Consider the following 25148-nt stretch of genomic DNA (forward strand, 5'->3'; position numbering starts at 1 on the left):
GAGTGTGAGCACTCAACTCATACTGACAGATTAGCCTGCTTCATTTCAATAGTTGTAATGAGACATACAGTATGCACCCTTTGGTACACAGCAGCAGACACGGTCTTCATTCCAATAATCAATGAACTGGTATAAAAGCAACAACTAGGCAAGAAACTGTATTGATTCAATGTTGGGGCTTGTAAATCTGATATGTGGCCAGCTTCATCCTTTCTCACTGTTTTTCATCACCTTGTCCCAACAGCTTCTCCAGAAAAAAATGAATCATGCAGTGAAACCTGTTTATCTCCGACAGCGTTGGCGGTGACAAATCCAATATTTTACAGCACATATGATAATCTTTATCAGAGGGTGGCTCTCGGTGATAAACACATATGTTACCTTTATCACTCCGATGACATTTGGGAGTCGAGAAACGAGAGGCTGGCAGATGTTTTGTGTTTGTGGTGAGCATATGTTGTCCCAGTGGACTCGACACAGATCAGCGCTGGACTCACAGCTCTCACATTGTTCCTGTAACATCCATTTGAATGACTCAGAGGCCCGAGGGACATTATGGAGGAGTCCATTTAGTTTGCAGTTTGAGTACCATTTTGATTTTCTAAAGCAGTGAAGATATTGTATGGTTTGGTAGTTCTTACCGTTTTTTAGGAAGAGTTAATTGCATGTAAAGTTTGTATTTGATCCAACTTGATAGTTAGGAAATCCAAACGTTTTTTTAATTTCTTAATAACCAACTCACTATTCTTCCAAGAATATCCTACTGTATGTACATGTGTCAGACACATGTGGTACCTGCCTATGCTCTGTATATGCAATTGAATATATGTCCACATGGTAAACAATTCAACTTTGCCATCAGATATTTAGTATGTCTCAGCCCTTGTTAAACATACTGTATAATGAGTGAGTCTGCAAAACAAAGCTGTTTGTCGCAAAATAATATACAAGAAAGCTACAAGTTTGTAACTGCCAGAATGAGAAACATGCAGTTATAAAGGTAACAGTTTAATCTATGTATTCGTTTACACAAACAGTAGTCTGTGGGAGATTTCACAAGTAGCTCCTTGTAGTTCTCGTTTTTGCAGAGCCCCGGAAATGATCAACGTTTTGATTTGCCTAACACCAGGAAGCCGACCAAAAGGTGCATTCAGAGCTTCACTAGCTGTAGAAATAAAGCAACCAAACCTGTTCAGGGTTCAATGTAGTTATCTGTCTCTGTTTGCTTGTTCAAGTTATGAGTGCAGATTTATAAAATGAGGAAATAGCAGCAGAGTTCACGGAGCTGCTGCAAAAACATTTTGAATCTGAGCGATTAAAGATTGAGAAAGATCATCCGAGCACATGGTATCTTTTTAATGGAAGTTGCAAATGTAATCCTAGAACTAAGGGCATTGTGGGTAATGTGCTTTATTTAGAGTCTTTGGGATAGGTTGTTTATATGCAGCTCATAAATTAACATTCCTGCATGTGCACAAGTAAACTGTTTATTTCAAATGGTAGCTGACTTTAACATTATAGCTATACTTTATTTCTTTAGGTGATGATTAGCAAATACAAAATCTTATTTCACTTTCTATTCACATTTTGACTCGGTGTGGTGTGCGTGTGCAGGAATCTTTTGTACGGATAACCTTTGTCCGAGTCCTTCTGTGCACGACAGCTCTGCAGGTTGTTATGTAACGGGTGCTGCAGACACAATAAGAAATATACCTTTCAAACATGTGCTTTGTCCCTTTAGATGAGAAAAGGTTTGAGCAACAGACATGATACATTCAGAATGAGTTGTCTCTTCTCTGTTTTGTTTTCTCTTTGTTGCAAGACAAAATATAAGTCATTCAGGCAGAGTTACATTTTCAAGATTTGATTGAAGTATCTATGTACACTGGAAGCTACACCCGGTCCAACTGAACATCACCACAGTCACGCTTCAGCCGCTCCTTCAGAACATTCTTCCATGATTCATATATTTAACCTTTATCTCGCCATCTCAAACAGATAAGCCTATTTACAGTACAACGTCACCTTGTACCAACTGAAACAACTTCATGTATCAAAACACACGCACCCCGCTCTGGAGATTGGTGCTGCTTTCATGGGAGAATCACAAAAGGAACAAATCCGCCTCCTTCACATTACAAAGAATTGAACTCAATACAAAACTAAAAGGAAAGGACATAAAATGCACATTCGAAAAACCAGTTGTGCATGGGAGCAAGACTCAAGGGAACAAATTATATACAGAGAGAGAAAACTCCCAGAGAAGCTATATTTTTAGGCTTCCACCAAAACAAAAAAAAGTTACATTTGCTAAATCTTACCCCAAGTGAACTGTGGCAATATCACATGTGATAAACTCAGCCTTTTCATATTTCCTATCATTTGAAAACTACTATTTTAACACAGTGTGTCCAAATCTTTGCGTCAGATGCTCAGTGACCTTCCCGAAGAGTCCAACTGCCTCAAACCTCTGATTTTGGAACAGGGATGCTCTTCACAAGAACGGCATTGTTGGAAGTGATGCCAACATGTTTTCGATACAGTTGAGGACAATACAAAGATTATACGTGGACGCACGGCCGTGACTGCAGACTAAAGATAGTCTTTAAAGCAAGAGTGCCCGTCAACACAGATCCTGGATCAAACTGTCAGACCATTTAGAGTAAAAAAATGGCTTAAGGGCACCGCAGATCTACATAAGCCATGAAAGCCATGCCACATTTACACCCTGTGTTAGGGCTATTCTCTCTTAAAGGGACATGCGCACAGTTTACAAACAGAAGAGGCAAAAAGACTGCTGAGAAAGCATCAGGGTTGGGAAAGTTACTTTCAAAATCTCATTCACTACTGACAATTTTAGATTGTATTAACCAACTTAATTCACTCCAATCCAAAAATCAGTCACCGTTGCAGTGTAATCTATTCATTTTAGCTGGTTGCCAAAATCATTGCAGAATGCGTAACAAATATTTGGTCATTTCAAAGTAATACATCACTTTCCAGATTTTGAAAAAGCATGTGATCTGTTTCTAGTTTTTTTTCTTGACAAGTAATCCCTTGTTCCCAACCCTGTGAAGCAGTGGGCGTGGCAGACCAGTCACATGCACACTATGGGAAACGTCAGGCTAGACACATGAGTACTAACCTTTGGCTCTCTGAATGCTGGGTAATAAACATATAGAGTAACAGGCAGCTGCGAGGGGAGGAGACTCACATGTCTAATGAAAGCACCATTCACGCTTTAAAGTTGCATCTCAGCACATAGGTGTTTTTTTCTATTTAAGAACATTTGATTAACAAGAGTCAAATCTTTCAGCCTTTCGTTGTCTCTGTGGATGGACCTCTTTAAAAATAATCAGTCTTGAATGGCAGTGAGCAATATATGACCTGTTTTTTTCACAATTGAGAGTTCTTATTTTTTTGTATACATGATACAATGTACTGCGCAAAATGGATATGCGCACATACTGGAAGCATAATGTTGCTGAGGACATGCAAGTTGTTGAGTATACAGCAGAGCAAAAATAGATGTTTCCCAATGTCATTGTCTTCTTCATCTTTTCGAAAAAACATAAACTGTCACTCAGTTTTGCATCTTCAAGCGCGCAACTCCTTCTTTGAGTGTGGCTTGTTTCCCAGCAGGCCATCAATCTCAGCGATGGTTTGTGGGGTCATTTGGGATAGGATCTGCAAGGAGGAAGAAGAAAAAAGGCCATGAAGTTATTTATTTTTCACAGAGCAAATAAGACATAGTTTATTTCATACTCTGTTTGTCACGTTAGATATTTAAATATGGAAGGAAAAAAGAAAAGTAATACCCGTAGTGCACCCAGGTTCTCAAGTAGTTGGTCTGTATTAGAAACACCCAGAAGAACTGAGCTGACACCCTCACTGCGCAGACACCAAGCTGTACAAAAGAGATAAAGCATAACAACTGTGTCAAATGGACAAATTCAACCTGAATACCAAAACAGTAACAGGTCTGATCAGATACACTTTGGGCTACTACCTAAATCAGTACATTTTATAGTAGACAGGCAAGCATTCATTCTGGACAAATTCACATGGCATAAACCATGCTTTTGAAAATAATTAAATAACTGCCCTATTACTTAAATAGTGGACTAAGATTTATTAAGTCAATAAGTAATTGTCCTTGTTTTATTCCATGCTGAATACCTTTAATGAGCACATCTCAAGAAAGTGGTGCTTTTGCAGAAATTCTTTGTGGAGAAACCTTCTTTTACAGATTTGTCTTTTAAATGAAATTATCGATTAGTGGACTGAAAAATAGACACTGATGAATAAACGGAAAAATGGGAAAAAGTAATGTTGTAATTGCAACTGACCAATATAGTGGATGCCCACTGGCAGACAGGAAAAATGTATGTAAAGCACTCAAACTGGTGCCTAATCTCTCTTAAGACAATCAATGAATGCACTTGAACAAACATTTGAATCAATCATTTTGTACCATGGAAAAGATTTAAAATTGGAAAAAAAAATAATCTGAGAACGTTTACAATAACCTCCAGTCACACAACAGTAAGAAAGCAAGGCTCTGGTAGATATGTTCTGGTCGTACCGATGGCTAACTGAGCCGCGGTGCAGCCCAGTCTGTCGGCCAGTAGATGGAGCTCCTTGATTTTAGCGAGCTGCCTGCGGCCCTCCTCGCTGTTCACTCGCTCCTTCAGCCACTGGTATCCCTTCACCGGGAGCAAAATGGAGACAAGCGTTGATACAGTACTGATTTCACACTTCAATTCCCCCACTGATCAGGGAGAGAATTACCTCGAGGCTGATTTCTAGTGAGAGAAATCCCAAGGGAGGGCCAGTCAAATCAAACTGACCTTCATTGCTGCTCTGGAGCACTCGGGCACACCATCGCTGTACTTCCCTGTGATTAATCCACAAGCTAGGGGAGACCAGGTCATGGCTCCAACACCTGGCATAGGGGAAGAGATTGAAATGAAACAGGGTGAACCTTAAATAACAAGAAATAAAGATAAATAAGTGCTGCGAGACTGGTGAGAGTCTGACCGATCTTGTGGTAGAGCTCAGGAAGCTGCACCTCCACCTTATCCCTCTGGAAGTAGTGATACTCCGCCTGCTCACACACAGGCGGTATCAGGTTGAACTGGCGTGCCACTGAGTAAGCCTCCTGTTGCCAGAGAAAGCAAAACAAAAAGGTTAATGGTGAGCATTTTATGACATAACCCAGGGTTGTCCAAACTACGGGCCGGGGGGCCAAATGCGGCCCGTGGGTCATTTTGAATCGGCCCTCAGCAAATTCAAAAAGTATAATGGAGTATGGCCCCAGATGAAACTTGTGCTTGTCTTGTATTGTAGCCTACTTCTTAAATATAGATGAAAACGGATATTACACAGTAGTATTCATGTGTTAAGAAGCCCACTTTTTCAAACAAATTCGGTCAATAAAAGTTGAAAACATTTTCTATCAAATCTAAGTTGATAAGAAAAAAGCCCAATAACTTATTTTCATAACACGCTTGAAATAAACCCTTCCCATTTCCTCTTATGATAATCAACCTGGGGCTCCTGTTTTAAGGAATGAGCTGCTAACAAATTAAATGAAACTCTCTGGAGAGCTGGGATAGGCTGTTGTTTTTCTTAAAGCATATTCAAGTATTAAGCATCATCTACCTACATTTGATTGATTTAGCTAACATATAAATTAACTTATGAGGCAATATACCTCACCTCTAGTGAGTGGCCCAGCCCTTCATATATGTTTCTGTATGTGGCCCTCGTTGAAAAAAGTTTGGACACCCCTGCCATAACCTGACGGTGTGTAAAGTGTGAGATCTGCATTTACCATGATTTCCATGGCACTCCAGCGTGAGGTTCCCCAGTACATGGCCATACCCTGGTTTATTACGAACGTCATGGCCCGTACTATCTCTGTGAATGACAGTATAAAGCATCATATTAACATCACACTCTCCTGATCAGTTAAGGAAATTGATCGCAGCAAATAAGAATAATAATTTCAAACGTGTCACTGACCCTCCATCGGACTGTTCACATCGTTTCTGTTGGCAAAAACGATGTCCACGTATTCTAGCTGCAGTCTTGATAAGGATCCTCTCAAACCTGTCATTAGAAATGGTCACAGATCAGACATTATCATCAAAAACAGCCTAGCTAGCGACTCTGAAAGGCTTCACTAAGCTAAATGCTAACATCAGAATGCTGGTATACTGTTCACCATGTATACAATTTTGATTTATATTGTGAAAATATCATGTAGCCAGGGAATATGTCATTAGTCCTACAGATATTTTGGTCCAAAACTTGTTGACCTGTTGATTTCACTTGATGAAGAGTGAAAGGAAATGCATAAGGATTCATGGGCTATTGAACCATGACTGTCAACGATTGAATGCAATCCATCCAAAAGCTGCTGCTGAGATAAATCATTCTGGAGCTGTCTGGAGGAAAGACAGAATGCCGTCCATAGAGCCACATCGTTAGCATGGCTAAAACCAAGTCAGCGTGGTAGTAATCCATCGGCATCTATGCAAGATTCCTGATTTACTACAATGTGCAACAGCGCGTTACTCAAGTTAAACCTATATTATTTTACAGTGGAATATTGAAAGGTAATGCTGTCTTTTTCTTCTACTCAAATGTGTCCTTGTATGTTGCCAATATAATGAAGAGGTTGAAGTCAAGAGTTAATAGTATTAGAGTAGGAAGTCCAAATATGAGCACAGTCCTTGCACATATTCACTCAAGTACGCAATGGCCTCAAATCAAAAACATCATCACAATGACGAGATATTCAGGTCCTTGGTAAATGGCCGCCCCAGGGCTACTTCAATTGCAACATACACAAAGAAGTTGTTGTGTACAAGGCCAGTAAGCACTTAGTCTTTTTGAGAATGATTTTGTAGGAGGAGGAACGAGTTAAGTGGCCGGAAAGACAGTCCTGGTGACCTTGAGATGTTCTTTATACAGAAAATTCATCTCTTTCTTTTCCTGGTCCACGGAAACATCCAAGCTCATATTTCAATCTGCATTTCCATTCTTCAACACTCTTAATGCTAAAGTCATGCACTTTATCTACCAGTACACCATTTTGATCAGATATGCTGCAAAGGACCATACTTGTTTGTACTTCGGCTGTTATGAATCATGTTTTATTCTTATATATGTTGATGTATTCACTGTGACATGGAGTGGCTTGAGCTGAGCGCACACTCAAAGATTACAGCATCATCAAATGACTAATCACAACTCAGGGTTAGCTGAGGGGTAGAATTAATGGGAGAAATGTCATATACAGTTATAGTAAAGTCTCTAAATTGAACTTATAGAAAATAAAAATAAATGTAGTAATAATACACAAAACTGAATTGATCCTTTTTCTGATTTTAAAAGTAAATTTACTCAAAGAATGTGTCACTTTACCTTCAATAATGTGCTTTCTTGAGAGTCCTCTCTCTGTCTCTGCTCTGTGGATGAATGAAAACACAAGTTACTGATGTTTTATTGAGAGCATCAATTAAAACAATAACTTATATTAGACAAAAGAAAGCACATACTCTTTTAGAGTTTTACTTACTGGCCTCCCCAATAGATCTTTGTTGTGATGACGAAACTTGAACGCCTGGTAATAAAAAAGGAGGGTTAGGAGGACAGTTGATATATCAATACAGTGTGCAAGTTTAAGAGTCAGAATTTCCTTTCTCTGTGCCTTCAATATTTGCTATAAAAAGATTATGTTGACCACTATTGACAGATTGCATATTCTTGATTTCAAGTTTGACTTTTATTCATCCTTGTATTTTTCCCCAGGCAAATCAGCCCCCAGTGTTTATGTTCATGTGCTATAACATTTTAATCGTTTTATAGTCCTTCTGAGGCTTAGACTCCTCATTTGTTTCAAAAGTATGAATTTCCCTTGAGATCATTTAATGGTAGCCTATTTCAACAGCAACAAAACACAAGCAGTGTATTTAAAAAGCAAGCGGATTATGAAGGATTAAAAAAAATAGTAATCATAATAAAGCTTTTCACATGCTCCGAAGTCAGTTTGAAAAAATGAGTAAAATCACCTCCATCCTTTCTTCTTGATAATAATCCCTAGAGTGATCTCCGCTCTGTGGAGAAACACATAATCAACTGAGATAAGTTGATGCTGAATCCAGATCATACAGGGCGTCTGCAAACTGGACTCAAGGAGCATCAGAAGACATGAAGACATCTACAAATACAGTTAAAAGAAAACTGTAAAGTTAAAATCGATGCTTAGAGGAAGGAGTGAAGCCTGACCTTCCTGAGGCGTACACCTCTGCCGTGTCAAACAAATTCACTCCGTTCTCATAGGCCATGGTCATCAGGTTCTCGGCCATCTGCGAAAACAGAAAATATGAGACTGTGAGACGTAGGCGGTGGGCAAATGTTCAATTACACAGAGGTCGTCCGTGAAGGACACGATGCAGCGAGGTTAATATAGTAGAGATGATATCTAATATCTGACCAAAATACTTTTGTTTCAGATGTGGGATTTAGAAATATGTGTATGATTACAAACACTGAGAGTTGTAGTGTTGTCCACAAATGCAATATGAGCACAGGTCCTGGGGAACGGACTTATCATACAAATAGAGAGACAGCGATTTAATAAGGTTGGACTGAAGCATCCTTTAGTACACTCAATGTAGGTTAAAGGGTCTTGAACATATTGTCTTCAGTGGTTGTAATGTTATTGTAAATGCATCTTGTGTTTTTGTTGATGTTACAAATGGAGCTGCTGTGGTGCAGGAAAAATGTCAGACTTGATCTCACATTAAAGTATTGCCGTATCGTGCGGCAGAGCCCTCACCTCATCAGAGATCTGAGATCCAAACGTCACCCAGGTGCCTGAGGGAGAGGAGAGACACACGTCTGTTTAGCTTGAGGCGGAGGAAACAGAGATGAATAATATCCTGCATCAAACCAACTCACCTAACCCGAGGCAAGAAACACGAAGGCCTGACTTCCCCAGGTTCCTGTGAAGGAATAAAGAAAAGATGATGGTTTGTTTCGTTGTTGTTGTTTTTTTTTAGGATGACTTTCAACATCTGTCCAGGGACTGCAGATGAAAAATAGCATCTTTACTAACTCTGGCGCATTTACAAAAATGTCAATCAATGTGCACTGTCCCTGCCAAATAAATAAATAAATAAAAATGATATGAGGTTATTTCAAAATACGATTGCACAAACACTCGCAGGTGAGATCCCATCATACAGTACCCTGATGTGAGTGAGTGACAGGAGCCACACCCAGTTTTCATCTGAGGTACTTACTTTTTGCCATATCTGTACTGCATTTAAGAGGCAGATATTATTATTTTTACTCCAATACATTTACATGTCACCACCAATTTGGGATTTTAAAGACCAAACATATGGTTATCTTTAAAATATATGATCCACCATATTGGACTCCTTTATCTACTTCAAATGACATCACTATGTAACACTAGCACTTCTATTGGTTAGAGCTCATCTCTAAGCAGTTGACCAATCACAACAGTGCCGGCCAGCTAACCAATCAGAGCAGATTGGGCTCTAGTTTCAGACAAGGATGAAAAGAGGTGCTGCAGCACAGGCAGCATGAGAGAAATAAAGACCTTTTTGAACATTAAAGCATGTAAACATGTCACAGTAGAGTCACTAAATACAAATATGAACCTAAAGGAATTGCACTATAGGGGCCACTAATGAATTATTTTTGGTTTGGTGCTGTTTGTCACTGTGTATCGTAGAAATATAATTAAAAAACTCACTTTTCACATGAAGCATGAGAACACAAAGACATAACAAATGAATTAATAATTCATTAATAGGATGTAATACATGAATGCTAAATGTTAATGATTTTCACGGTGATCCTGGACTACAGCTGCTGAGTGAAAGTCTTTCTCGCCCGTGGTTAAATTACAGCGTGGGTCTAATTATCTCTGAAGAATTGACCTTTCATCCTTTCGTATGTTAACAGATCAGTGTGTCTCGCAGTGGGTCAGAGAAACAGCTGGAGGGACCCGAGCTCATCTCAGAGAGGCGAACGCTTCTTTTGTGTGGACTGTAAACGGCCCAAAATGTTCCATAAGCATTAAGAGGACTCAATTACCCAGCGTGCCACATCTGATTATCCAGACAGCTGAGTTTTGAAGGGCGAGCACTGGGAGAAAGCAGAGAGCTGCATTTCTGACCACAGGAGCATGTACAGCAGAGAGTGATGTGGGCTTAGCGCTCGCTCTGCTCCTCTGCGCGCTCTCCCCCATTCTAATTAGCTGGGGAGGCAGCTGGAGAAGAACTGCAGCAACTTGCCGTCTTTTCATCCAGCGCCTCTCCCCTCTTTGCCTGCCTGCGTCTGCCACAAATAGCCAAATGCAGGAAGACAGACTGTCAGAGCATTTAGACTCACTGGAACAAGTCCTGCTTTTATTTTCTCTGGTCTATTTTTAATGCTCGACCTAAAGCTATTTTTAGATTCCTGCATATGTAAGCACTTGTGCCCCACAGTGTGCGTGTTTGTGGGGGCGTCATTGTTGTGGGTGGGAGACGCTTATTGTTCCTGTCATTCCTTTTAAACTCTGTCAAAATAGCACACAGGTGGAAAGTCGGGATTGTTTTACTGAGGGAGAAACTGTCAGTGGCGTTTGATGGTGATGATACCTTGTATGGTAATATGTCTGTTTGTCAACCAATGGCAGCTCGGCCTGTTCTCACACGCTGAGAGTCGCTTTGAACACTGGGAGTAAATATAAATGAGGCACATGGGAAAAACACACTTCAGATGCTTTTTCAAATCAAACATTTAAATATTTGTTCTCCTTTACTGGTATTTTTCGGTGACATCCATCAAATTGTGCCTTCTTGCCTCATCCTCAGTCAGGGGGAAGTTCAAGGAATTTTTTTCTTGCATCATTTGACAAGATTGGACCAAAAAACAGTAACCCCAAAATATTCCCTGCTAGTTGAAACAGCTATCCTCAGCTTAAAAACAAAACAGAAAGCATTGAAATGTGTCAAAGGATAGCAGCTTTAACTCAAAAATCCCCTGCGAGATAAATACAGTGCACATGAGAGGCTATAAATGACAATTTTGTGGCTTAAAAAATCAAATAGTAAATATGTTTTTTCCTCAATCTGTATATTCATGTGTTGTGAGTAATTTCCTACACTTTAACTAAAATTCAGAAAAAACTGTTTTGCCATAGCCTATAGCAGGACGTATAGCCTGTGAAAAGCTCTATTATTTAGCACGTGGATATATTGCAGTGGTAGTACATTTGATTTAATTATAGCCATAGATCCAACTGCGTTTACCACCTTCCTCACACAAGAGCACCATGATGAAAAACAAAATGTGTTATATTACACATTTTAAATGTGACAAATAAAAAAATGCAACACCTACAACATGACTCAGCATTGTGTTAATGTCAAGCATCTGGTAGCATCCACAACTGTTACAAACGCATGTTTTTTTCTGTTTCAATTCGCTTATATTCATAAAAAAACAGAGCTGACAGCTGAACATGTTGGTGCGTCGTTACAGGAGCAACGGAGACACCAGCGTGCGTTAGTGGGTGAGTTTCATGATTGCTATGCACCATAAAACACCTTTTTTATTTTGTTTCCGGGCAATGGAGGATGTCATTGTTGCTCTGTGTGACAACTGGCTGCCCCCCCCCCCTCCCCTCCTGCTCTCAACTCCACCGCTCTCTGCAGTGCTGCAGTCTGCTAAATTACTATCAGTGAATCTGGAGAGACACATGCTCTCTCTTTCCTCTCACTATCTCCCTCACGACATTCTCTCTCTCACACACACTCTTACACACACATACATGCACAAGTACCGACACTCAACCTATATCAAATCAGGCTTTATGCAAAGACAACAACAAGATCTATACTGTGAGGCGTCAGTCAATGTCAATGCTCTCACGTGAACGTTCACGCTCCGAGGGAATTACACTCCAGCTCCGGCACAAATATTCATACGGTCACGCATGAATGCAATAGTCCACACAGAAACACTACTTTATAAGTAGGCCTTCCCTTGTTTAATGTTTAATGTTTTTTTCTCCTGCCGTACATCATGAACTCTAAACAAGGAAATTATAGTGAGGTGGTTGACTTGGGCATACATTGTTAATGAGAGAGAGAGAGAGAGAGAGAGAGAGAGAGAGAGAGAGAGAGAGAGAGAGAGAGAGAGAGAGAGAAGGAGCAGGTGCTCCGTCATGGTGTAGTCAGCATTTTAACCTGTGCTGACATTCACAGTTTCCACCTGACGCTGAGGAAGACACTGTACAGACGGTTAGGTGCAAATGGTCGAGGTTTTTTTTTCTGCAGTTGTCATAAAATGCCACACACATGCTGAGCAGGCTTTTCTCCGGAGGGAAGAACACCTAGATATGAATAACACACACCTCAGTGTATGTGTGAGTGTGTGCTTTTTCTCACTTTTTCTGAGCACAAACTGTGGAAAGATGCTGGACTGTCTGTTCTCTTTCAATAAAGCTTAATAAACCGCCTCAGGGTTTTTTAAGGGTCAGTTCACCAAAATGACCTTCTTTTTGCCCGTTCAGAATAATTCTTATTCTGCCTCAATACTGTACATTGGTGGATAATTAAATTCTTATTTCTCGGTGCTCAAAGCACTGAAAAATTCCTTCTTCTTTTTTGTGTGTGTCCTTGTTACTAAATAATCCAAATAACTGTTAAAAGGGAAGGACTCGATAGAAAGTGAGTTCAGGAACATTGTATCTCTCTTTTATATTTGTCAAAGCTTTCAGCAGCAGAAACTAGATTCCGTTTATTTATAAGATAGATATCTCAGATTGTGGAAAGAATCACGTGCTGCTACACCACTATAAGTGATAAAACACATGTGGTGTTGTTGTGTCTATATCTCTACGGGACAGGAAGCCAGTGTAATTCGGCCAGTGCTCTAATTTCTCTTTCGGATATTATTAATGAATTAGGCTAAACAACAGACTTTTCATGCAATGTAATGTTTTTTTAATTGATTTATGTTAAAACAGTTTTGAAAGTAGGTCTGTCCTAATTATAAAATACACATGCCGTGAGCGGAGCAAGTGAGACAAAGACACACTCAGTCAGATGCTCCCCTTTAATGTGGGTTATGTTACTTGTGACAACTGAAATTTGATGTCCATTTTATTGAGGAGCATTTTATGTTTGTGTGAATGGACTGCATTCATTTAGCAGATTATGTGTTTGAAATAACACAGAGATGTCTCAAAAGCCTAGATAACTTTGCATCGTTTAAAAAATGTAAAAATAATAGTTTATTAAAGACATTTAGTGTTTGAAAAGTTCCAATGTCAATGTGCTCATGAAAATGGCAATATAAGACTAAGATGTTTTTGAGCATCATGCTGTCCCCCAGAGTACTTAGGTTCATGTGTGTTTCTGTAAATTAGCTATTAAAGGTTGTAGACAAACTAAAATTGCTTTTAAAATGCATGTCCATGTTCAAGACATTTAAATATAATGGGTCAAATGAAGAAGATTTTTTGATTTAAAGATAAAGGAAAACAAAAAGGTCTTACATTTAGAATATATATTTGTATACTTTTTGAGACTTTTCTGTGATTCTTTCATTTAGCTGTGTTCCTGCTCTTACATAATGACATGCAATGACGACACTCTGCCAATAGACCATGTCAGACTCTGACAGTTTCTTTTTTTTTCAGAGGACGTGACGTGGATTTTCCAGCCCTGATTATGTCACTCGATGCTGCCAGCACTTCAGTCCACAGGCAAATATTGACAAATGTAAGTCACAAACAACACTGACCCAGCAATTATCGGTTTATAAGTGCAGTCTATTTAACGTCTCCAATCCGCAGCTGTACAAATAGAGTATGGCGCAATTCCATGTTTTATAATTATAACATTTAGCAAACCTGTTAACACATATTACTAGGTGTCGGATAAAAAAAAAAAAGCCAGATGTTTGCCACTTCTCAGCAAAAAACAGATTTGATTAGGAGCCAAGAAACACTTGCGCCTCTTTTGGCTAGCGCTCCAACACATAGTACATTATAGGCTAAAGGGTGAGACTTCACAACGGAGCCGGCCAACCAATCAGAGCAGACTGGGCTCTGGTTTCAGACAGAGGGTGAAAGGAGCTGCAGCACAGGCAGCATGAGAACAATAAAGAGCTTTTTGAACATTAAAGCATTTAAACATGTCACAGTAGAGACACACAATACAAATATGAACTTGAAAATGAGCAAAATATGTCCTCTTTAAAATCAAGCTAGTGAATATACAGTGAACCTTTACCTAACATTTTCAAAGTGATGTCACTAATCTGCTCGGTCAACTGGAAAATAAAAAAACACAGCGAGAGAAAATGTAAAGGTCAAGGTCGTTGCAGCGCTGCCTCTTTATCCTCCCTGCCACACAAACCATTTGTTTCCAAAGATTGTTTTCCCTAATAACAAAACGAGGCCAAAGCATTTAGTTATCACTTTAATATCATTCATCACAACTCCACTCTGTGAAGTCAATATTTGATCACTGTTTGGTATTCATTAAGGCGGTCATAGGGCTTTATAAAACTGAGAATATGTTGCTCTGTTAACCCTTTTCTACAGCTCTGACTGAGACTGTATGAGGCAACTCTGAAACCAGGTAAGAGATCACATTAACAAACTGAAGCTGCAAATTCAAAAATCTTAGGCTTGTTTTATTTAATCAGACTAAATGGAGTTTATATGTTTGCTTTTTGTATTTTCACCACAACCATTTTGGTATTTATATGAATTCATAATTGGCAGTTGTACACGGAGGCGTGTGGGTTAGTGCGTTGGTGTTGGGATCAGGGGAGCACAGGTTCAAACCCCACTGCAGTCAGCATGTCGTTGTGTCCCTGGGCAAGACACTTCACCCCAAATTGCTCCTGTGGGGACTGTCCACAGTATTGAGTATGTAAGTCGCTTTGGATAAAAGCATCTAACAAGTAACATGTAATGTCATTTAAATGTGATGTATTGCTGAGGATGAGAGGTGTGGACTTGAGTAACATGACCTGGTCTGGAGTCAGACTCAAGACAAACATTTGATATCTTCAGACTTGAAATGACAAAAGTCTAAAAAGACCTGCAACTCCACTTGAACCTGCATACCGGTAACTTGTGACTCCACCTGCTCTTGAGCCACTTGACTCGGAAATACTTGATCATTCCCCCACACCCAGAGATTAAAAAGTGTGTTTTTAAGAAACGTTCAACAAATCAATTTATTTCACTTAATTTCCTGTGAAGTTAATGCTATATATCCCCGGCAATTCGATTCTTAATTCCCCTGATCCACTTTGTTTAAATCAACTCAAAAGCATTCAATTGCAGAGGAAATCATGAAGAACAATGTTTTGTTACTAATCACCAATTGGATGAAATAATACCAAAGATCATTTTTGTATGCAGACAAAAACAGTTGAAAGTTGACAACAAAACTAAATGGCAGTATGAGATATGTGCAACATTATGGAAGGGCATATTGTTAACTTTTAGGATTCAACATTTAAAGTTTAGGACTTTGGGACAATCAGTCTTGACTTTTGAAATAATGACTTGGTCCCATCATTGCTGGATGTCCATTGGCCAGCGCGAGCTCTTGAGATCTATGGGACATATTTTTCAGCTGTGCGTTTTGTGCAATGTGTGGTGTTTTGGCAAGGTACCAAGACTCACTGATACACCGCCAAACAGCATGATGGGTACAGACTGCTCTCTGTCGACGTTTGTGTGAGGTTTCGCACCCAAATGACGTGTATACTCTAACATTTAAAAGGGTTGCAATTAGGTCTTTGCACGTGTATCTCTCTCAGTGTGGAGTATCAAATCTGAATGAGCGATTCTCACAACCAGCTAGCAGCAATACTGAAGGCCAAGCCTCTTACAAACAGACCCTTTTTAACCAGACACTGCACGCGTGGCCACAATGTGTCCGTACAACTTAACAGGGGTGTTCATCCTGTTCATCAACTTGACCGTTACTCCATCAGCTACTGAGAGTTCAGGCTTTCAAAACTCACTGTTCAAGTACCTATTAGAGCACAGCACTTCTCTGAATGGCTCAATGTCATGACACGTTGAATCCTCATAGAAATGCAAATGGTCTAAGCATTGTTCTAGAGCTAGAAATGCAACTGAGGAGGTATTATTGTAATTTTATGTGATATATAACCCTGTCATTTATATATTTATTTGATAGGGACAGTGCACATTGATTGACATTTCTGTAAATGCGCCAGAGTTAGCCAACAGGCTATTTTTAGTCTGTAGTCACTGGACAGATGTTGAAAGTCATCCTAAAAACAAAAATTAACTTCAAATAACAGGTAAATATAATCAGTAAAACAACATTCAACAGAGATGCTTATATTATGATAAAAGCATATATAAAAACATAAAAATGGGAATGTCTATTTATTATCTACTTTTCTTATCACTGTTGTGAAATGTGACCTAACTTTTATTCAACTAGAGGTATATGTATATTACCTGGGACATAGTAGCTTCACAAAATAATCTTAACTAAAGGGGCACCACTTTTCCCAGAGCTTTCTCCCACTTCACAGCATCTGAGGAAACTCAATGTGCTGAGGATGACCGTAAGATGTGGGTCGAAGTCCTTGAAAAAGCTGAGTTAAGATGAAACGACAAAAGGAAAAAGAAAACTGAAGACAATAATTAGCTGTGTCCACATTTGTGAGAATTAGTCACAAGAAAAGATTGATACCATCTCTTGCTTAGAGTGGTAATGATATTATCATCTCATTCTCTGCTAAGTATTTCCCAAACGTAATTTTATGAGTTTAAATGATAATGAAAATGATGCCAATATCTCCCTGTCTCTCCCACTCTCAATGAAGTTGTTTTAGACCGTGCACTGTTCTGAAAACCTCATGAACAATGTTTGTTTATACTGTTTTAAGACCCTACTTAAATGTTTTCCCTCTCAATCATGCATTAAGATAGATGCATCCAGCTGCCTCCAACTGATGCAATATGCCCCGAGGTCATGGCAATACAAAACGATATGAGGAAAAGTCAGAAACAGTGGCAGATAAATCTTTCCTGGAGGTGTACCTGACCTGCTTACCGGGTTGCATTCGGAGAGAAGAAGAGAGGAGGCCTTGTTACCATAGAAACTGACAATTTTTTGAGTGACAGCCGAGACTCACCTGCACAGGTCTCAAAAAAACTAAAAGACAATGGCTGCTGTTTTTTGCTGATATAACTATGTGCTTAAGGATTTTATTTTGAGTTAAAAAATATATTAAAATGAGCTGATGTTGGTGTGAATGTTACGCTGTTATTTTAATCACACAATAATCACATAATACTTAATCATCCCAGTTATTTTGAGATAGTACTGTATGTTAAATACATAACACATAATGTGTAAAAATTGATTTATGGATATGGACATTTGTGAAATCCGTCACAGAATCTGCAAGACATAGCCATGTATCTGTTTTTCACGCTGATAGCACATTTGTCACCTTTTTACTACCCTGATGAACTACACACACACACACACACGCACACACGCACGCACGCACGCACGCACGCACACACACACACACACACACACACACACCTTTCCTTTTGAAGCTGCCTTTTTAAAGACTTGGATGAAAAGGGGGATAGAGATATTCAAACAGAGGGGGCACCAAAGGCTCATTGGATAGATAACTGGCAGCAGGTGCCACTGTCTGCGAGTTATGAATATTCAGGTTAATGTGATGGCAGGGGAATTAAAACAACGCACACAAGCAGGCCAGATAGTTGCAACATGATCGACCATCTGGAGATCAGATTTTTTTAACTGTTGACTTCTGCTCTAATGTGATGTTCATAAGGCCTCAGTCCACATCGTGTCAAGATATCTCTGTTGTTTCCTCTCGTCACGGACACACGGACACATCACAGCGTACATGTTTAATGCAGATCCTGGTTCCTCCCTGACCTCAGTGTGGCGTGTGACAGCAGTGGAAAATGGAGAATGTGCGACTGCTGTGCCGCTACAAACACAGTCTGCGGCCGGGCGGTGGGCTTTCAGAGGACTCGGTTTAGAGAAGGGCTGATAAGAGACAGCAGTTCTGACTGATTAGGAAATAAGACAGGCACAAACTAAAGGCAATGCCTGGGGTGTTGCCACTGGCAACTGGAGCTGGCCATATGCTGGATAGACTTATTGTGCTGCTGCACTCCCTGCTAGTGACACTTTACCAGAGACGGAGCATGAGAAGAAACCAAATCAGAAGATGCAATTCTCTAGAAAGATAAATCCGTAGTGGAGGTATCCAGGTTTCATCTTGTGCTTCATTCCCGTTTTAGACATCCTATTTAATGAAAACTGAAGAAAGATGGCAATTCAATCACCCTGATTACAAGGATATCAAGTCATTCAAAACCTTCAGTTATTGAGTTTTACAACGGAAGGAAACGTAGCATACAGAGGTCCTATATATTCTAGTGTGTTTCTATATGCATTTTTATATAAATCCACTGCGGTGTAAGTAGAGGCTGCATGAACAACTGTCCAAACTGAAGCTCTGATCCTTCAAGGATCTTATACTAAAAGAGAAGAACCAACATTATTTCCTTTGCTGTTTATCTGGTCTGTTTTCCTATGACTCAGACCAGGTTTATGTGCAACCGTTACAGCAGTATTCTGTGCATATCATGCTGCACCACTATTTTATGAAACCTTAATGCTGTTTAAACCTCCATAAAAAGCTCTGGAGGTGGTGCATTAAGGAAAGCTGTTATTATTGGAGGCACATTAATCTGTGGTAAAGAGCAAGAAGCCAGGGCAAAATTAGCATAAAGCACCCAAGCCTATGGCAAATGCTCCTATATGCATAATGCCTGCTACACTGTGATAACGTTATAGCTGTTCGGTATGCATTGTATAAGCATTTTTACATCAGAGCAAGCATTTTCAGGCGTTAATGCCATTTTTTATGATGTCAGTGAAATCACTGCTGAATGTGTACTTGATGAGGTGCTTTACATCTTCGCTAATGGATGTTCTGCATGTAGGCAGCCTGCTAAATATGCACCAGGATGCATATTGGTGAAAATTCAAGCTAGCCTTAAATTCACCTCACATCTCAGCAAATAGATGGAGAGAGATAGAAATAGAAAGCTGGTTGGTGGAGCTTCATGATGTGCAGATGGAATCACCTCGTCCCTGCATGGGATTTGCCTCTGATGCTCATTATAATAATCTACTACCTGTGGGATAATCTTGGGGGTCAGAATGATTATCATAGAGAAATTAAAACCAGTGTGACAGTGGATTAACCCTTCACCCCCGGGGCTCCTTATCTCCATACTCACCTGTACTTCATGCTGGTGTGGCGCCCGATGGCCTCCTTCATGTGGGCATGGCCGTGTGGAGCCTGGCGCGACCCGGGACCCTCCCTGGTCTTGACCGTGCCTTGAGACATGTAATTGCCATTACTTCCTTGTCCACTACCTCCTCCTCCTCCACCGCCTCCTCCTCCTCCACTGCTTCCTCCAGGAGGTGGAGCAGTGCGAAGGCCACAGAGCCGGTCCTCACTGCGACTCTTGAGGTTGTGCTCAGTGCACGCGAAAGACACCTGCATCCTGACCCAGGTTTCCGGGGGCTCTTTCTTTTTGATTTAGGGAAGAGGGCGGGGGTAGTAACACACACTGTTGGTGCTGATTGTTGTGGCGAAGCACTGACACTCATACAAAAAGGGCTCAGACAGGGCAGGGCAGAGATTTCGGCTGAGAGTTGGAGGGTGCAGGCAAGAGTCCAGTCTCTAACATGACACACACAGAGTTACCATCTGCACTGTCTCCTGTCTGGGGATGCAAACCTGGCAAAAGGGCTCTTTGGGTTTTCACACTCACAAGATGCATCAGGGCTGCTTTCCAAAAACCATCAGGCGGCTTGTAAGCTCACAGCAGTCCTCAGACGGATTTGGGGTGGCAGTTCTTGGGAACCCCCTAAAAAACCTGCGTGAAGCCTCCCTCGAGTGTCAGTAACACGGCCTCCTCGCACATACATGCACGCGCTCCTATAGCTTATGTTGGCTGGTAAAACACTTGATGGATCTCTGTCTTCTCTTCAGCTGAGGTTGTGTGTCTTGAGCCGAGGAGCTCCGGAGTGTGCCGCAGCAATGACACAACCACAGCTACAGGCATCCTCGCACCTCGCGTCGAAATAAGTCATAATTTGTTTTTTTGTCGCAAGGTGGGTCAGCAAAAAAAATAAAAAAAACTGCTCGAATTTACATTTCCGAGGAATCCAATCCGAGCAATGGGAAATAGACTTGCTATGATGCGTATTCACACAGTCAGAGCCCACTGATGCATCATCGCCCAGCAGCCTCACGCAGCATCAAATTGATGCAAAGGGGTAAAGAGAGAGAGAGGAAACAGAAAGCAGGAGCAAACACCGAGCCGGGTTTTTTTATTACCTTCAGTCTGTGAAGTCGCTCACATACCGGCAGCAAATGAGCAGCTCTCCCGTTATTCGACAAAATCTCACGGGGCACGGATTTGAAAAAAAACGCCGGCACGCTGGCCCCAAAATCAGACATCTCTCACGCGCGACGCCGCCTCCCTCAGTCCCATCCTGTCAGCACACAGACCCACTTTATTTATTCTTCTTTCCCTTTCCAGAGGCTCCAAAATGTTCACGACACACGCAATGTGGGGGTTTGCGAGATGCTCTCTCCCTCTCTGTCTCTCGCGCGCGCTCTCTCTCGCGGGTGTGATCTCTACATTTTTCATCACACGGATGACCACACATTTCCTCACAGCGTCATATTGTGTTAGTGGAGCTAACACAACATTTTGAAATAATCACTCAAAAAACGCCTGTTGTCACATTATTGATAAAACATCACTTCAAATTCCACTTAAGGTCGAGAGAGCACCATTTTCACACGCCTCTCTCCTTCTCAACAAGCAGGGCTCTCTCTTTTCTATTCTACCACACCCATGTTTCTACACTCACATCTGCAATCAGCTGTTATAATGCCAGATGTCATCCTGCAACACCGTGCCATCATAGTCTCGCAACAAAGAACAGATTCATGGCTTCTCAGTCCCCTCACATCACATCATAATACAGCATAGCATGGCAAATCATATTGCATCACATCATGTTCAAATTAAACGGATGTGTTATTTGGTGGCCAGGCAATGATAACAGTTGCTTCCAGGCCGTGTTCACAATCTAAATGATGCTGCCATACGTCAATCCAGAAAGTTTCAGATGTTGCTCACACAAAGGATGGCAATCTGCTAAAACACCTTTCTTGTGCAAATAAAAAATGCAGGCACGCAAACTAACATCATATCTGTCAATTTGTTTGTGTGTCTAATGAAATCTTGCTTCAGAGCAATCTGCAGTCCCAGGATGATGCCAGAGCAGATTGCAGTCAGCTGTCAGCACACTAACAACATGGAGCAGAAAATCAGCTGTTTCTAAAGAGACATTCAATACATGTTGGGACAGTATTCACGAAGAAAATGAGAAGGACATATCAAGAGAAGATTTATGAATGATCTGTTCCTGAATATAATCATGTCTTGACATTCACCTTAAGTCCAACAATGTTCATCATCATCTCTTTAATGCAACTGTAAACCCACCAACACTTTGGATCTTCACTATAGAGCACCAGCTACTACAGGTTGAAGTGCCATATTCAACAGAGGTGAGTGCCTTTAGATACATCAATTCATTTTGGCATGAGTAAAGGGTGTGTTAAATGTGGGTCTTTTAACTATCTATCTATCTATCTATCTATCTATCTATCTATCTATCTATCTATCTATCTATCTATCTATCTATCTATCTATCTATCAATCTATCTATCTATCTACCGACCTACCTATCCACCCACCCATCCATCTATTTGTCCATCCATCCATATCTATCAACCCACCCATCCATCTATTTGTCCATCCATCCATATACGTATCTATCTATCCACCCACCCATCCATCTATTTTTCCATCCATCCATATATCTATCTATCTATCTACCTACCTATCCACCCACCCATCCATCTATTTGTCCATCCATCCATATATCTATCTATCTCTCTCTCTCTCTCTCTCTCTCTCTCTCTCTATCTATCTATCTATCTATCTATCTATCTATGTAATGCTAAGTTGTCATATAAAAACAAGTGCTGTATAAACTGGTACAAAATAAAGTTGTATAACAAATAGCTTGTCTTCAAATGGACAATCTTAGCTGGAGAAAAATAAACCTTTCAAACTGTGTCATTTTTCTGGTGGCAACAGAGATCATCATAGCTGACTGACTTTCTTGGATTGAAGTAGAATAATGAAAGCTGGAAATTGTTTGTGGTATGCCTCTACATGAATTGTGTATGTAGTCTGGCAAAGCTGAAGGCATTTATCCTCCCTGAACTTTGAAGTGATGCCTCGGACATCTTGTTTTTTTTGTTGTGGTTTTTGTTTGTATTGAAACGATCCAGCCTAAAATCCCAAATAGGACAGTCAGAGGACAATTATCAAACGCTTTCAGTAGGATTATCCATCCCATTTCTGAATCCATTTGACACATTTTAATATGTATGAAGACTCTAACCTTTAGGATTTTTTTTTTGTGAATGACAAGATTATGTTTTCAGCCCTCATAATTTGTAAGTATCCATATCAATTTCCAAAATTTGAACACCAGCGGAAGAAGAATCCACCAAATCCGATGAATTAGACAGCACGCCGGCACAGATTGTTAGCTGTTGTGTTGATTACAAGTAATGACATTGAGTCATGAGGGAGTTTTAATGTGATGCATCATGCTCAGAGCTGTATAAAGGCTGCTGCCATTACAGACATGCAGTGTTAGAGGAGGGCCACAGTTAAAGGGATGGAGAAGCAGAGCTGGAAGATACTATTTAACTGCTTTATAGTTTATTAATATCAGTTATCAAATGTATGCTGATAGAAAACTCTGCAAATAGATCAGAGAATCAATGAGAAATGTCTCTTGTTTGTACAAATGTTCCTCTTTTTGCTGCAGATGATGTTTCTCCTTCTCTGGTTCTGTGTCTTTGTGTCTCAGGGTTGTCTTGTCTTCACACCAGAGAGACGCTGCCACCTAGAGGCAACTCTGCTGGACTATTAATGGCTGTGTGAGACTGTATGAGATTCAATTAAATGACACCTTGTGACAGGAGAACTGTGATGGTAAATATATGCATACATGTACTGTATATTTACTACTAGGCTAATAAGTTATGAATGATATTCACAAATAGGCCTCTGATATTGAATGTGCAAAAAACTGCAATGACAGAATTTGCAACAAAATGCTGTTTATCTTCCATGTTTTTTGTGTTTTTATTCTATTTTCTTATATTTTTCAGTGGAAACGGATATATGGCAACCAAATATCATCTCAAAATACTTCAGCTATAAGCACTTTAAAGTTACATACACCGTAACAACAGAGTCTGTGTCCCCTGTTGCAGAATCATGCATCATTAAATACATGCCCCACTGCTGTTGACTTTGTAAAGCCGCTTTTGGAGAAGAATTAGTCTTGAGCTAAAAGTCCGACATAGGTCATCGTATCTGGCATTAATATTGTCGATCCCCAAACAAGCAGATGTTTCCGCAGTCCAGCCACATTCATTCAGCCCTGCTGTGCTTTGAAATCTCATCAAACGCTTGATATTTCTTTCTAGGTCACTGGTGGAAAATAAATTAAAAACTGCAAATATATTTCCCTTTTTTCCACCCAGGACTGATATGAATTGTGCTATTCAAAAGGATCATCCAGTGTGCAGAATAGTCTGACTTTAAATCTCTTTAATGTTTAGTTTGTCCCGCAGGCTCTATGCGGCTTAGAAGCAAATCTAAGTATTAAATCTGTCTGTATGAATGCAACATAGACGTTTCATTCTTTTTATTTATTTGTTTATTCCACACATGGCAGTTATTTTAACACAAAACATGTACACTTTACAAAACATGTACACTTATACTGATTGTTTATTTTTATTTTTATAGTGCATGGTGGAAAGGAGCAGGGAGAAGAACATCTTATTTTACCTGCCCCTTCTTAAAAAAAAAAAAAATGAAATAACCATAAAAAAGTCAAATAAAAGCAATATTCTTTTAGTCACAGTTGCTTACAAATACTGAAACATAAAACCAGAACACAATCAAAGGTCAACTTCAGACTGTGTAATTACGCTTTCTTTATACATTTTCTTAAACATAAAAATGCATCTTAATAACTGTGTGTTTCTCCTCGTGCAGCCGGAGCTCTCCTCGGTGCAGACGGTGCTGGTGAACTGCATGAGTCTGCGCAGCTCTCACGCCATCTTCCGTCTGCTGGCGGAGAAACTGAAGGCTCCTGGAGGACAGAGCGGGCTGCAGAGGTTCCTCACGGCCCCGGGGCCCGCTGTGTGAGTAACTGTTAGAAAAATATCCCTGGTCCCCGGCTTGNTTATTTATTTGTTTATTCCACACATGGCAGTTATTTTAAAACAAAACATGTACACTTATACTGGTTTTTTATTTTGTATAGCGCATGGTGGAAAGGAGTAGGGAGAAGACAATCTTATTTTACCTGCCCCTTCTTACAAAAGAATAACAACAATAAAAAAATGAAATAACCATTAAAAAGTCAAATAAAAGCAATATTCTTTCATGCACAGTTGCTGACAAATACTGAAACATAAAACCAGAACACAATCAAAAGTCAACTTCATACTGTCTAATTACACTTTCTTTATACATTTTCTTGAACATAAAAATGTTCTTACAGCCCTTTAAATCATCCGGCAAAGAATTCCACTTCTTTACGGCAACTACACATCTGCTTTAAAGTAGTACGTGCAAACTGATGCTTAAAATGTAATTTCCTCCTATGATGCTTTTTGTATATTTTCTGGCAGTATTCTGTTTTTTGCTTTATGCATAACTAAAGCCATCAGTAATTATATTACATCTTTCAATTTTAACAGCCTTGAGTCAATAAATAGTTTGTTAAAGGTTTAATAAAACTTAGATAACTATAATTTACCCTCCTGACTTTTAGGAGCCGTCTGGA

General features: G+C 40.0%; 2 protein-coding genes across 3 annotated transcripts in view; one reads left to right on the forward strand and one right to left on the reverse strand.

Moving 5' to 3' along the window:
- The window catches only part of LOC104941838 (ephrin receptor 1-like), a 50884-nt gene that overhangs the window by 8138 nt on the left and 17598 nt on the right, over positions 1-25148 (forward strand). The gene's annotated exons all lie outside the window — the stretch shown is intronic.
- The window catches only part of LOC104941830 (voltage-gated potassium channel subunit beta-3-like), a 24551-nt gene continuing 1117 nt past the window's right edge, over positions 1715-25148 (reverse strand). Inside the window, exons 1-14 of one of the 2 annotated variants that reach the window (XM_010766969.1) lie at positions 19412-20708; positions 8974-9017; positions 8852-8889; positions 8299-8378; positions 8082-8126; positions 7589-7633; positions 7435-7478; positions 6028-6114; positions 5837-5922; positions 5041-5161; positions 4851-4945; positions 4586-4706; positions 3819-3907; positions 1715-3687 (exon numbers count right to left, since the gene is read on the reverse strand). In XM_010766969.1, coding sequence (XP_010765271.1) covers positions 3598-3687; positions 3819-3907; positions 4586-4706; positions 4851-4945; positions 5041-5161; positions 5837-5922; positions 6028-6114; positions 7435-7478; positions 7589-7633; positions 8082-8126; positions 8299-8378; positions 8852-8889; positions 8974-9017; positions 19412-19680 — 1254 coding nt within the window. In that variant the 5' untranslated portion in view covers positions 19681-20708 and the 3' untranslated portion in view covers positions 1715-3597. Of the gene's footprint in view, positions 3688-3818; positions 3908-4585; positions 4707-4850; positions 4946-5040; positions 5162-5836; positions 5923-6027; positions 6115-7434; positions 7479-7588; positions 7634-8081; positions 8127-8298; positions 8379-8851; positions 8890-8973; positions 9018-19411; positions 20709-25148 lie in introns of those variants that run through there. The other variant, XM_010766968.1, reaches the window with a different exon arrangement.

This window comes from Notothenia coriiceps, unplaced genomic scaffold, assembly GCF_000735185.1.
Source record: "Notothenia coriiceps isolate Sejong01 unplaced genomic scaffold, NC01 NC01_scaffold00004047, whole genome shotgun sequence".
Lineage (NCBI taxonomy): Eukaryota > Metazoa > Chordata > Actinopteri > Perciformes > Nototheniidae > Notothenia > Notothenia coriiceps.